The sequence below is a fragment of the Psammomys obesus genome, unplaced genomic scaffold (genome assembly GCF_907164565.1).
Source record: "Psammomys obesus unplaced genomic scaffold, mPsaObe1.curated_primary_1811, whole genome shotgun sequence".
Classification (NCBI taxonomy): domain Eukaryota; kingdom Metazoa; phylum Chordata; class Mammalia; order Rodentia; family Muridae; genus Psammomys; species Psammomys obesus.
This window is the reverse complement of record NW_026589447.1, coordinates 2,610,111-2,622,360: the sequence shown is the minus strand read 5'-3', so window position 1 is coordinate 2,622,360 and position 12,250 is coordinate 2,610,111. Positions and strand designations below refer to the sequence as shown.

At 41.7% G+C, this 12,250-nt stretch overlaps 1 protein-coding gene across 1 annotated transcript in view; it reads right to left on the bottom strand.

Annotated features, from left to right (window-relative positions):
* Positions 1–2,853, bottom strand: part of Ophn1 (oligophrenin 1) — a 389,706-nt gene extending 386,853 nt beyond the window's left edge. Inside the window, exons 1-2 of the mRNA XM_055605072.1 lie at positions 2,278–2,853; positions 1,997–2,169 (exon numbers count right to left, since the gene is read on the bottom strand). Of these exons, the coding sequence (XP_055461047.1) occupies positions 1,997–2,150 (154 nt within the window). The 5' untranslated portion in view covers positions 2,151–2,169; positions 2,278–2,853. The remainder of the gene's footprint in view (positions 1–1,996; positions 2,170–2,277) is intronic.
* Positions 2,854–12,250: the final 9,397 nt, after the last annotated feature.

Sequence of the window (12,250 nt, the reverse complement as noted above, 5' to 3'; positions counted from 1 at the left end):
AAAAGAAAAGAAAAGAAAAGAAAAGAAAAGAAAAGAAAAGAAAAGAAAATCGCCATATATATAAAATAGTCCGCTATCCTGGAATAGCTTTCAGATCTGCAGCCCATGTGCAAAGGTTTAAGCCTGCACAATTGCTAACTCTTTCCACTCTAAGACCCAGAAAACATGAAAAGAAGAAAACCTTCTCCTTGCCTCATAATTTACAAACTACTTGCTCTACCAGCCATGGTGGTGCCTGCTTATAAACCATCACTTGGGAAGCTAAGACAAAAAGATCAGCAATTCAAGGCCAGTCCAACCTTCATATTATGACCCTGTTTCCAAAAACCAAGACCTGTGTATGTACCTAGCACACTCAAGAAGACATAAATTCGGTCTCCAGCACTAGGGAAAAAACATTTTGCCTTGCCCCAAAATGTTTTATTGAACTGATTTTTTTTTCTTACACACCTTAATCAAATGGATATGATTTAGCTGAACATTTTTAGCACAATTTCAGTTTTCCTTACATGTCACAAAACTAGCTCCTAACTAGCATTTTTATAATGAGCTTTAATTGTGAATATTACACCAAGCAATTTGCAATAAGAAGAAATCCACAACCTCAAATTTCTATTTCTGTGACACAGCCTCCATATCCTCAACCTCTCAATAAACTCCGTTAAGAGGAGACACACCCAAAAGCCTGGCCTACAAGTCTGCAAGGATAAGCATTTTAAAATATTACATTTTAAGGTGCTAACACAGCTTACTGTTAACAAGCTTACAGGTGACAAGACAATAAAGCATTAAATTGTCAAACTCAAATTAAAGAAATCAAAGGAACTTGAAAAGTTTATGGATTCTAACCAAAAGTGGCCAGGCAAAAACAAATTAGACAATCACAAACTAGAACTGCAACAGGAGAAAAACTGGCTTGCAGCTGGTCTCAAGGCACCAAAGCTTGTTAAGTCTCCCTCCACTCTTGCTGGCTGTAGCAGCCTGGCACAAGGGACCGCACAAACTAGACCTGGGGTGTGCTGAGGGTAAATCCACCTAAAACAAAATTAAAAGCATAGAGAGGCTCCTTCACATTGACTTTACCTTTCACAACTATCTTTCAGCTGAGGAAAGAAAAATTAATCATTACTCTATTTAAATACTTCCATTCTCCTGGGTATATATTTTGGCACAGAGGGTTTGCTTGCTTATACTCTCGTTGGCGGTGTTTATTATTTTTTCTTTTTCTCTGAGCCTCCTGACAACCGGCAGAAATAGATAAAATAATTAAAAAAAAAAAAAAAAAAACAAAACAAAACTCCATACAGAGGAGGGAAAACAGTCCCACAAGTGAGGAAGCTCTGACCACTGAAAAAGCAAAGCTAGGTAATGTACTTTTATGGGTAGGACTCCCACACCCTAGGCATGTATTTTATACCCAGGGAATCTGGGCCTCTTGGACCATGAACTAGACAGATCTTTGTTCCACATTGAAACAGAATTCAGTAGTATGTGAAGTCAACCAATAATCCTTAGAATATGATCTGCGAACGGTAAAGTTTTACTGCACCTACACTTTTCTGCAATATGCAGCTCCTAGGACAAAAATCTTAGCCAATTAATTCCCAATTCTTTAGGGGTTGCTGGGGTAGTTCCTTGGTCAGCGTGGGAGTCACCTTATATCAAACAGGGGTGCTGGCCCTGTCTGACAGGTTGGGCAGATTGTCATTTTCAATAATGATCTGCTAAGTAAGAAGAACTGCAAAAGAGGTCCCTGTCCCAGCTACAGATTAAATCTTACAAGGTCAGGGCCAGTAAAGGAAAAGGCCCAAAGTTCTGCTTGACCTCACCACTTTCCACTTTTACTGACCCCACTCTCCAATGTTCACAAACTCCTGAGACTCAAAGATATGGCTTGAAAGTCACTGCAGATCCTCCCTTCCCCCTGTGGCATGGAAAGGTTTAAAGGCCAGAACCACCTACTCAGACAAACAGTTCATAGAAGCCTTCCACTTACTTTTCATAGCACTGATAAGCGCGCTGCCGTCTTTGATCACATCTTTGATGAATTTATTGGTCCTCTCCAGCTCCTGTTCATAACACTTGAGCCTCTCGCGGAAATCGGGGCTGTCGAGGTAGCAGTCGCTGAACTCCAGCGGGGGATGCCCCATGGTTATGATAGCAGAGGGGCTAGCGATTAGAGACAAAGAGCGAGAGCATCAGAACATACCCAGTGGTTTGTGTTCAGGATCCACTTTTAGGCGACTCTTAGCCCCACTCCCTTTAAAGGACAGGTACCTGTTCCAATGAAACTCTTGGGAGCGCCTGCTGGTGTATAGCAGGAGCGCGTAGTCCACTGGTGGCTTCGGGTGACCCGGAGTGCTTACCAACGCCTGCTGACGCCGGCAGGGTGCAACCTAGCGAGCAGCACAACCCTAGTCATCGCCTCCCCAAAGCACAGCGCTGCGTCCCGGACGGCCCAGGGTGGAGGCAGGGAGAGCGCGGACGCGGGGGCCGCCTCTCCGCGCTCCCAAGCCAGCCAAGGCTTTCTTCCCAGGCTCCCTACGCAGAGCACCGCGTCTCCCCTCCCCCTTCTTAAAGCCAATGCCACGGCTTGACGCTGGACGAGCCCCAGCTCCGAAACCGGCCGAAAGCAAGGGCTCCCTTCGGCTGTCTTCCTCGGGTCTTCGGGGCTCCTCGCCCACAACTCGGCAGCCGCAGAGACCGCCTACTTGTTCCTGGGAGCCGGCATGCTGTGGGGTTTGGCACTTAGGGGGTTAAGCCCAGCGGCAAGGAAACGTAACTTTCCTCCCAACACAGCAGCTACAGCGGGAAGAGGAAGGCGACAGCGCTATGCACAATAGCTGTGGTAGCCAGGCGCTTCCCTACGGAAACTGGGGAGCAGTCAGCGCCCTAGCACTCCATCTGGAGAGCGTGGCGGCCTGGGATATGTAGTCTTTCCGTTTGCAAGTCCCATGACTCCACCCTGCGGTCTCCCACCACCCTTCCAGAGTGGCTGCTCTCCCAGTTCTACTTCCCTAAGTACCGCCCCAGCCCCCGAGGGTGCTTGCAAAGTTTCCACAACTGCAGCAAAAACACAAAAGGATAAATGATGGGAGACTATCTCTCACACCGGTATTTGGTGTCCTTTTTTTTTTTTTTTCCTTCCATCCTCTTTTCCTCCTTTTCCTGTGTCTCCTAGTACAAGTCACTAATTTCCTGTAGTTTGACGCCTAGTGTAGGATCTCTGTAAGCCCCAGAACCCCATGCAGAAGAAACAGGCCACAACTAGATTTGAATTTCTTTCTGAGTAGGGCGTCAGCGAATGGTTTCTCTGACCCAAGGCAATGCATAGGCTGATAACTAAATATATGATTTTTCTGTCTGTTAATGGAGGACCTAAAAAGAAGTTACTTTGAATTGCTTTGCAGTTTATCAAAAAGGCTTTTTGTCCAATGTCTATTGTAGGGGAACCTGGGCTCCTTTTGTCCCCCTTATTTATTTCTTATTTATTACAGTTTATTCACTTTGTATCTCAGCTGTAGCCCCTCCCTTACCCCCTCCCAACCCCCTCCCAATCCCCTCCCAACCTCTCCCTCTTCTCCTCCCATGCCCCTCTGACAGTGCACTGACAGGGGAAGTCCTCTTCCCTTCCATCTGATCCTAGTCTATCAGGACTCCTCAGGAGTGGCTGCATTGTCTTCCTCTGACCTGGTAAGGCTGCACCCCCCTGAAGTGGAGGTGATCAAAGAGCCAGCCACTGAGTTCATGTCAGAGACAGTCCCTGTTCCCATTACTAGGGAACCCACTTGGACCTTGAACTGCCACGGGCTACATTTGTGCATGGGTTCTAGGTTAACTCCATGAATGGTCCTTGGTTGAAGTACAGTCTCAGAAAACACCTCTATGTCCAGATTTTTTTATTCTATTGCTCTCCTTGTGGAGCTCCTGTCCCCTTCAGGTCTTTCTATCTCCCCCTTCTTTATAAGATACCCTGCACTCTGCCCAAACTTTGGCTATGAGTCTCAGCATCTGCTTTGATACCCTGCAGGATAAAATCGTTCAGAGGCCCTCTGTGATTGGCTCCTGTCCTGTTCCCTATTTTCTCCCTCTTCTGATGCCCATCTTATTTGCCTTTCTCTTTATATGTATTTTTACCCAATACTTTTTTAACAACGTTTTTGGTTTTTTTTTTAATTAATTACATTTTATTCGCTTTGCATCCCATCTGTAGCCCCCTCTCTCATTCCCTCCAATCCCATCCTCCCTCTCTCATCTCCTCCCATGCCCCTCTCCAAGTCCACTGATAGGGGAAGACCACCTCCCCTTCCATCTGATCCTAGCTTATCCAGTCTCATCAGGACTGGCTTCATTGTCCTCCTCTGTGTCCTGGCAAGGCTGATCTTCCTTCAGAGGGTTGGCCAAACAGCCAGCCACTGAGTTCATGTCAGACAGTCCCTGTTCCCATTACTAGGGAGCCCACTTGGACACTGAGCTGCCGTAGGCTACATCTGAGCAGGGGTTCTAGGTTATATCCATGAATGTACCTTGGCTGGAGTATTAGTCTCAGAAAATACCCTTAAGCCCAGATATGTTGGTTCTGCTGCTCTCCTTGTGAAGATCCTGAACTCTCCAGGCCTTACTAACTACCTCTTCTTTCATATGATTCCCTGCATTTTGCCCAAGGTTTGGTTATGAGTCTCAGCATCTGCGTTGGTACACTGCTAGGGAGAGTCTTTCAGAGGCCCTCAGTGGTAGGCTCCTGTCCTGTTTCTTGTTTTCTCATTCTTCCAATGTCTTTCCCTTTGTCTTTCTAAGTGGGGACTGATCCTCTTACCTAGGGTCCTCCTTCTTGTTTAGCTTCTTTAGGTGTACAGATTTTAGTATGTTTACCCTATCTTATAGGTCTAGTATCCACTTATAAGTGAGTATATACCATGTGTGTCTTTCTGCTTCTGGGATACCTCACACAGGATGATCTTTTCTAGATCCCACCATTTGCCTGCAAATTTCATGATTTCCTTGTTTTTAATTGCTGAGTAGTATTCCATTGTGTAACTATATCACAATTTCTGTATCCGTTCCTCCATTGATGGACATCTGGGTTGTTGCCAGGTTCTGGCTATTATGAATAAAGCTGCTGTTGACATGGTTGAGCAAATGTCCTTGTTGTGTACTTGAGCATATTTTGGATATATGCCTAGAAGTGGTATAGCTGGATCTCGAGGAATTCCTAATTGTCTGAGAAAGTGCCAGATTGATTTCCAAAGTGGTTGAACAAGTTTACATTCCCATCGGCAATGGAGGAGGGTTCCCCTTGCTCCACAACCTCTCCAGCATGTGTTGTCACTTGAGTGTTTTATCTTATAGGTGTAAGGTGAAATCTCAGGGTTGTTTTGATTTGCATCTCCATGATGGCTAAGGACATTGAGCATTTTTTTAAGTGTTTCTCTGCCTGGGCTCCTTTTAAAGACATCTCCCAAATTAAAGAGTAGCTGCAGTTAGAAAAACTGAGAAATCCCGTACACTTGAGCAAAAGATCTGTTTTGATTTTACAGCAGTGTCTACATTAAATTACATAAATAAAATCCAGAGAAAAAATGAGAAATACAGCTAACCTACCTTTATTAATGTCTGGTTGTTTCTGAAACAAATTACCACCAACTTGGTGTCTTAAATTAGCATAAATGTATTATTTTACAGTTGTGGGAGTGAGAATTGGAAATGAATATCACTAAGCTAAAGTCAAGATATCAGAATGGCTGTGTTCTTCTGGTCGCTAGGTAAGAATCCATGTCCTTGCCTTCTGTAGCTTATAAAAGCTGCCCTCAAACCTTTTGTCACTCTTCAAAGCCAGCAATGGTCTGCTAGGTCCTTTCTCATGCCACATTGGTGTCACTGAAACTCTCTTGCCTTACCTTTTTTCTGAACTCTTAGAAATAATTAGAATTAAATTCACAGAATAATCCTAGATCATCACTTTATCACATGACCCTTAATTTAATGACATCTGCATAGTCCTTTTGTCATTTAATGTAACATACCGACAGGTGCTAAGGATTTAGACATGGATATCTTGGAGGTCGTTTGTTGACCTACCAATCAATTGATGTATAATCCTATGAACTATCTCATAAGTGGCTGGAAGAGATAGTGCACCCCTTTAGTCCCAGCATTCAAGAGTCACAGGCAGCCTGACCTCTGAGTGTAAGCTTAGCCTGTTCTACATATTAAGTTCCAACCCAGCCAAGGAAACACATCAAAATAACTGTCTCAAAAAATCTAACTAAATAAATAAAATAATGACAACAGAACACCCTACCAGTCTTCAAAACACCCTTGTATAGTTGGTATTATTATACCCATTTATAGTTGGAGAAACTGAGTCAAAGTGAAGTTGATTTGCCTGAGGACAAATAGCTAGTTAAACGACCATGCTAGAATTGCCTTGCCTGGCTGGTTTTCTGGAGATGGTGTTCACAGGCACTAACATATCACAGAATGAGGAATCCAGTGAGGGATCTTCCTCTGAAAATGAAGAAATGGTCTTACTCCAGAGAAGTAAATCTGGAAGAGCAGCCACCACAAAGGGTGCTGGAGAGACTACAGGGAGGAATCATGAGCTGTGCATAATGAAAGGCTATATCTCCCAAGGCATCCACATCTTTCAACTGGAGTCCTGGAACACTGGATGCTCACCAGTTTTTGAACTTCTCTGTTTCTTTGTTTTGCAGTGCCAGAATCAAAGTGAGGATCTTCCTAATACGAGGCAACTGTTCTACATAATTTACAACACCAGACCTATTTCCTGCTTTTATTATCTTAAAGGTTACAAGTGCTAGGGAAGTAACTTGGTTTGTATATCATTGATCTTAAATGACTGAGACCCTGGTTTATTAGCTGTTTTGCTGATTTTTTTTTTTTTTTTTTTTTGAGATAAGGTTTCTCTTTGTAGCTGTGGCTATCCTGGAGCTTGATCTGTAGACCAGGCTGGCCTTGAACTTATAGAGATTTACCTGCCTCTTCCTCCCAAGTGCTGAGATTAAAAGTGTGCACCCCCACTGCCAGGGCCTTTTGTTGGATTTTTTTAAATTTATTTTTTAATTTATATATTCAATTTACATCCCGATCATAGCCTCCTTCCCTCTTCTCCTCCCAGTCCCTCTCTCCCACCTTTTGTTGGACTTTTTATTTAAGAGAGTGAATCTCAATATAAAGCCCTTATAGCCTCAAACTCATGACAATCTTTCTGCCTCTGTGTCCCCAGCGCTGTGATTATAGGTATGTGCCACTATGCTGAGTATGGTCTCCAATACTGCAAAGCAAAACAAAGCAAACATGGAAAATGAAATGCTTTTTTTTTTCTGAGAAAAAAAACCCAAAGTAGACATTAAATGTACTGTGGGTAGAGTTTCTAACATCCACAGCAAAACAAAATGTAAATCCTCATATAACCCTTAAAATTTGTACATTGTTCTATCATTTGATTTCTATTTGACATTGTATATTACATATTCCTCAAAGAATTTTTCCTCTTGCAATATATTTTTATACTTAAAAGTCTGCCATTGATTACAATATTGAATTTCTTGCCAACAAAAATATGACCAAAAATAGAAATTAAATTATTTCCTTGTGCTAGCTATAAAGCTCCCACATATAAAAGTCTTTTGAATTGGATTATAATTGCAACTATACATATAAATTTCTAAGATATCCTATATCATTAATACTACTATTACTACTTCTTCTACTACTAAACAAAATATTTGGACATGTAACTCCTACAAGAAAGATGGAGAGGGTATAGGCTATACAACCTTTCATTTAAAAACATAAAGATTTCTCAGCCTTGATTTTTTAACCTCAATATTTGAAATATTAGTTAGTCTGTTTAACTCTAAGACTTTTGCACATGGGTATTTTGAAAAATTCTTGACATTTAAAGCTCATGTCTTCCTTTTGAGGAATTTAGAAAGGAAGATAGGGCAACAAACCAGCAGAGGAGTTCTTAGGAAAGTTACCTGTAAAGGAATTTGTGCATTTGGAAATTGATTCTCTTTCAGACCCCATAGTCCTTGTAAAGTGTACTTTGCTATAGAATGAATATGTGCAGCTCTCAAAATTCATATTGTTAGTCACTAAGCATGTATTGTCAGGGACAATCATCTCTGTTTGTAAAATTAAAAGCTACTTTTCCTTTAATAGCAAAACAGCCTCTGAAGTTGTTTTCTGTTGTTTACCCATCAGAGAAACTTGGCCTGGAACCAGTCTGCTCCTTTTCTCCTGGTTGCCTAGAGTAAATTTTGTGTCTTTCAACATTAAATCCAACCCCTAGGAGAAACCGTTTCTTCACACTTTTTTAAAACATGACCTGTAGGAATCATGAATTCAAACTGAGCCTGCTCAAGAATGTCCCCACCCCTACATGTGACAACAAATTTTCCTGCATATCTGTATAAATTTTTCCAACCAATGCCACTTGGAATTTTTAACCACCTTTGAGACAAAGTCTAGCTATGTAGTCCATGCTGAACTTGAACTAGCAAGCCTCTTACCTGGGTCCATAATGCATCAAGTATAAGAGCACTGGGAATAATTACCAATGCAGTATCTTCCCAAGCAAACCAAGCAAGAAGATTCCTAGTTGTCTTACCAGTTAACCAAAGCACTCAGGATACCAAGGTAAGACCTGTATGAATGGGATGGATGAGTAAGTATCCTTTTCCTTTCCACCACATGGGAAAACAGAAGGAGGAAAAAATAAAACACAACAGTAGTCTCTAATCCAGAAAGAGGGCTTACGGTGAATACTATGGCAGCCAATACATTAATACCGGCTTCTGTACATCCATAACAATGCAAAATACATTTATGTTGTTAGAAGCCACTCTTGTCTACGATATTTTGTCATAGCTATCCACATGGACTGAGACACATAGGCATATTCAGGAGAAAGACAACAACCAAATGATTACATGAAGAATGGGATGCTCCAATGATTGGCCAGTCTCTGACAGCCCGTATGGGCTTACCTAGTTCCACTACAAGCTAGTGATAGAAATCTGTGGCAACAAAATGAATACCAGTATGGAAGAACATGGAAAGAGGAGTTGCCACCATTTGACAAAGAAAGCAAAATGAATCCCTCCCACCTGTTTTGATTTAGAGTGCATTGTTGTTGTTTGGTTGGTTTTGATTTTTTTTTTTTGAGACAGGCTCTCACTTTTGGTAGCTCCCAGCCTCCACTTTCCTAATGCTAAGTTTATAGGTTTTTACTTTGAAATGAACAAAAGATGTTAGAGAGATATATGAAACAAAGTCTTTCAGTGTTGCTATTTGCTTAAATTGTACATAATTAAACATTAGAGGGAAAAAATAGCACACCTATAATCCCAGTACTCAGGAGAAAGGAAACTGAGGCAGGAGGATGGATAATTTCACACCAGCCAAGGGAAACATAGACAGGCTTTTTTTTTTTTTAAAGATAATCTCACTTCCCCCGTGTCTAAGAAATATCATGTCCATAGTCTTAATAAAGGCTAGTGTGTGTCCTAGCTGTGACAGTGTGGACAGAACCCAGTTTTTAGCAATACAGGCTTAAAATCAGGTGTATCTCCATCCTTGTTTTGTCACCTAATCACTTGATTTGCAATAATTCCTCCTTCAGAAATTTTCTAAGGAATTTTATGCACAAAGACCTCAGTTTGATTCCCAGCACTGCACAATAAATTGTCTAAGAAAGGGCTTAAGTGTCTCAGCAGTATTTAAGAGCACATATTACTCTTACAGAGGACCACACTTTAGTTCTCAATACCCATAGAGGAGAGACAGTTCAGACCTGTCTGAAATGCCAGTTCTGAGGAAATCTGAAGCCGCTGGCCTCCTGGGGCACCTGTACCAACATGCAAATACCCACACACATATACATAATTAAAATAATAAAATAAACCATTTTAATTACAGATAATATGTAGGTATAGATAGTACATAAACAGTCCTCAATATAAGTTATATTTAAGTACTCTTCCATGCCATCAGATTAGTCACAATGATAGTCTTGGAAAAAAATTCCTAATGATTAAACACAAACACACACACACACACACACACACACACACACACACGCACTGACAATTAAAATTCATTCTTCTCTAGAAAAAAAATACATTTTGACTCAAATAAATGGAAAATGGAAATCAGTGGGGGGAATCTCTGGAACAGGTGAGGCTTCCAGGCATCTATGAGGGTGACCCTAGCTGAGAATTTTACCAGCAAGGGATTTGGAGCCTGAAGAAGCCACCTCCTGTAGCCTGACTGGAATTACAGTGGAGAAAGGGGGACACCAACCCACCCACAAACATTTGACCCAAAATTTGTCCTGACTACAAGAAGTGTAGGGATAAAGACTGATCAGAGTTTGAAGGAATGTCCAGCCAATGACTGGCCCAACTTGAAACCAACCCCGTGGGAGACTGACACTATTACTGTTACTCTAATATGCTTGCAGACAGGAGCCTAGCATGACTGTCTTCTGAGAGGCTTCATCCAGTATCTTTACAGAGAGAGCTCAGGAGTATTGAGGAAAAGTAGGGGGATAGATTGAGGGAGCTGAAGGTGTCAAGACCACTACAAGAAGACCTACAGGGTAAACTAACTTGGGCTCATGGGGGCTCACAGAGAACCACCAACTAAAGAGTTGCTGACATCCTGCAACTACACATTAGAGTGGTCTGCTACTATGACTCTAGGATTTCAGGTTCTGATTCTTTAACCCCGGAGGGGTTCTAGATTCATGAACTGGTTCTAAGGGTTCATGGACTTGTTTTAGGTCTCCTACACATATGTAGTAGATGTGCAGCTTGTTCTTCATGTGGGTCCTCTAACAATTTGAGAAAGGGCTGTCTCTGGCTCTGTTGCCTGCCTTTGGATCTCTTTCACATTGCTGGGCTGCCTTGTCTGGCCTCATTGGAAGAGAATGTACCTAATACTGCTGTGACTTGATGTATCAGAATGGGTTGGTTCCCACTGGGAGCATCCCCTACTCTGAGGATAAAGGGAGGAAGGAATAGGAGTGTAAGAGTGGGGCTGGAAGGAGAGGAGGGAGGGCTGCTGCAATCAGACTATAAAGTGAATTTTTTAATAGGTAAAAAAAAAAGTTAGCCTGGGAGTAGAGGCTTGCCTGGCACATTCAGGGCTTTGGATTCAATTCCAGCAGAGTTTGTGATACCCTAACCTGGTTTGTGCTGGTTTAATATGTTCTCTCAACTTCCTGGATGTTCTTCGAGTGTGAGGTCACTAAAACCCCTGGGGTTAAAGAACCAGAACCTGAAACACTAGAGTCTTTCGTAGTAGCAGACCACTAATGTGTACCTGCAGGATGTCAGCAAGGCTTCATGCCCTTTAACCTGGTTTATTCAACTGGGGCCTTGATATTTACCTGTGTATCTGTCATTTATGGTGGAATCAAAACCAAACCATTAGACTTAATGAAGCAGTCATCTGGATCAGCATCAGCCTCTTGCAATTGCACAATACTTTGACAACTTGAAAGAAACAGAAACAAGGAAGCCAGATGTTGAGACTGCTATGGTGGCATATGAACACAGGCACATTTCTTTATGGTTGTTAAAATTTTATTTTCTTTATTTATTCTTTCTTCTTATATTGAAAACAGAATTTTTTTCATACAATATATTCTGATCAGAGATTCCAGTCCTTCATCTACTCCCAGTTCCTCCCCATCTCCCCACCCACCCAATTCCATGCCTTCTTTCTCTCTCCCTCTCTTTTTATGAATCAAACAGGCAGATAAAACAAACAAACAAAACAAACAGAAAAGAAAGAAAAAGCAAGGAAAGTACATGAATACACACACACACACACACACACACGAGAGAGAGAGAGAGAGAGAGAGAGAGAGAGAGAGAGAGAGAAAGAGAGAGCATAAAATGGGAGGGGAAACCTGGTAACCAGGATGTCATATATGAGGGAAGAATAAATGAAAAAGAAAAGAAAAAAAAAACCACTCAAAATCAGAAGCCATAATGTATAAGCAAAAGGTAAAAGAAAAAAAATGCCCAAACAAAGCATTATGAGACAAACATCCCCCAAAATGCAATTGAATTCATTTTTGAGTTGCCCATCTACTGCTGGGTGTAAGCCCTGTCCTTAAGTATGGTTTATATAACCAATGAAATTCTGCTGGAGAAAACTACTCTTTCTTTCTTTCTTTCTTTCTTTCTTTCTTTCTTTCTTTCTTTCTTTCTTT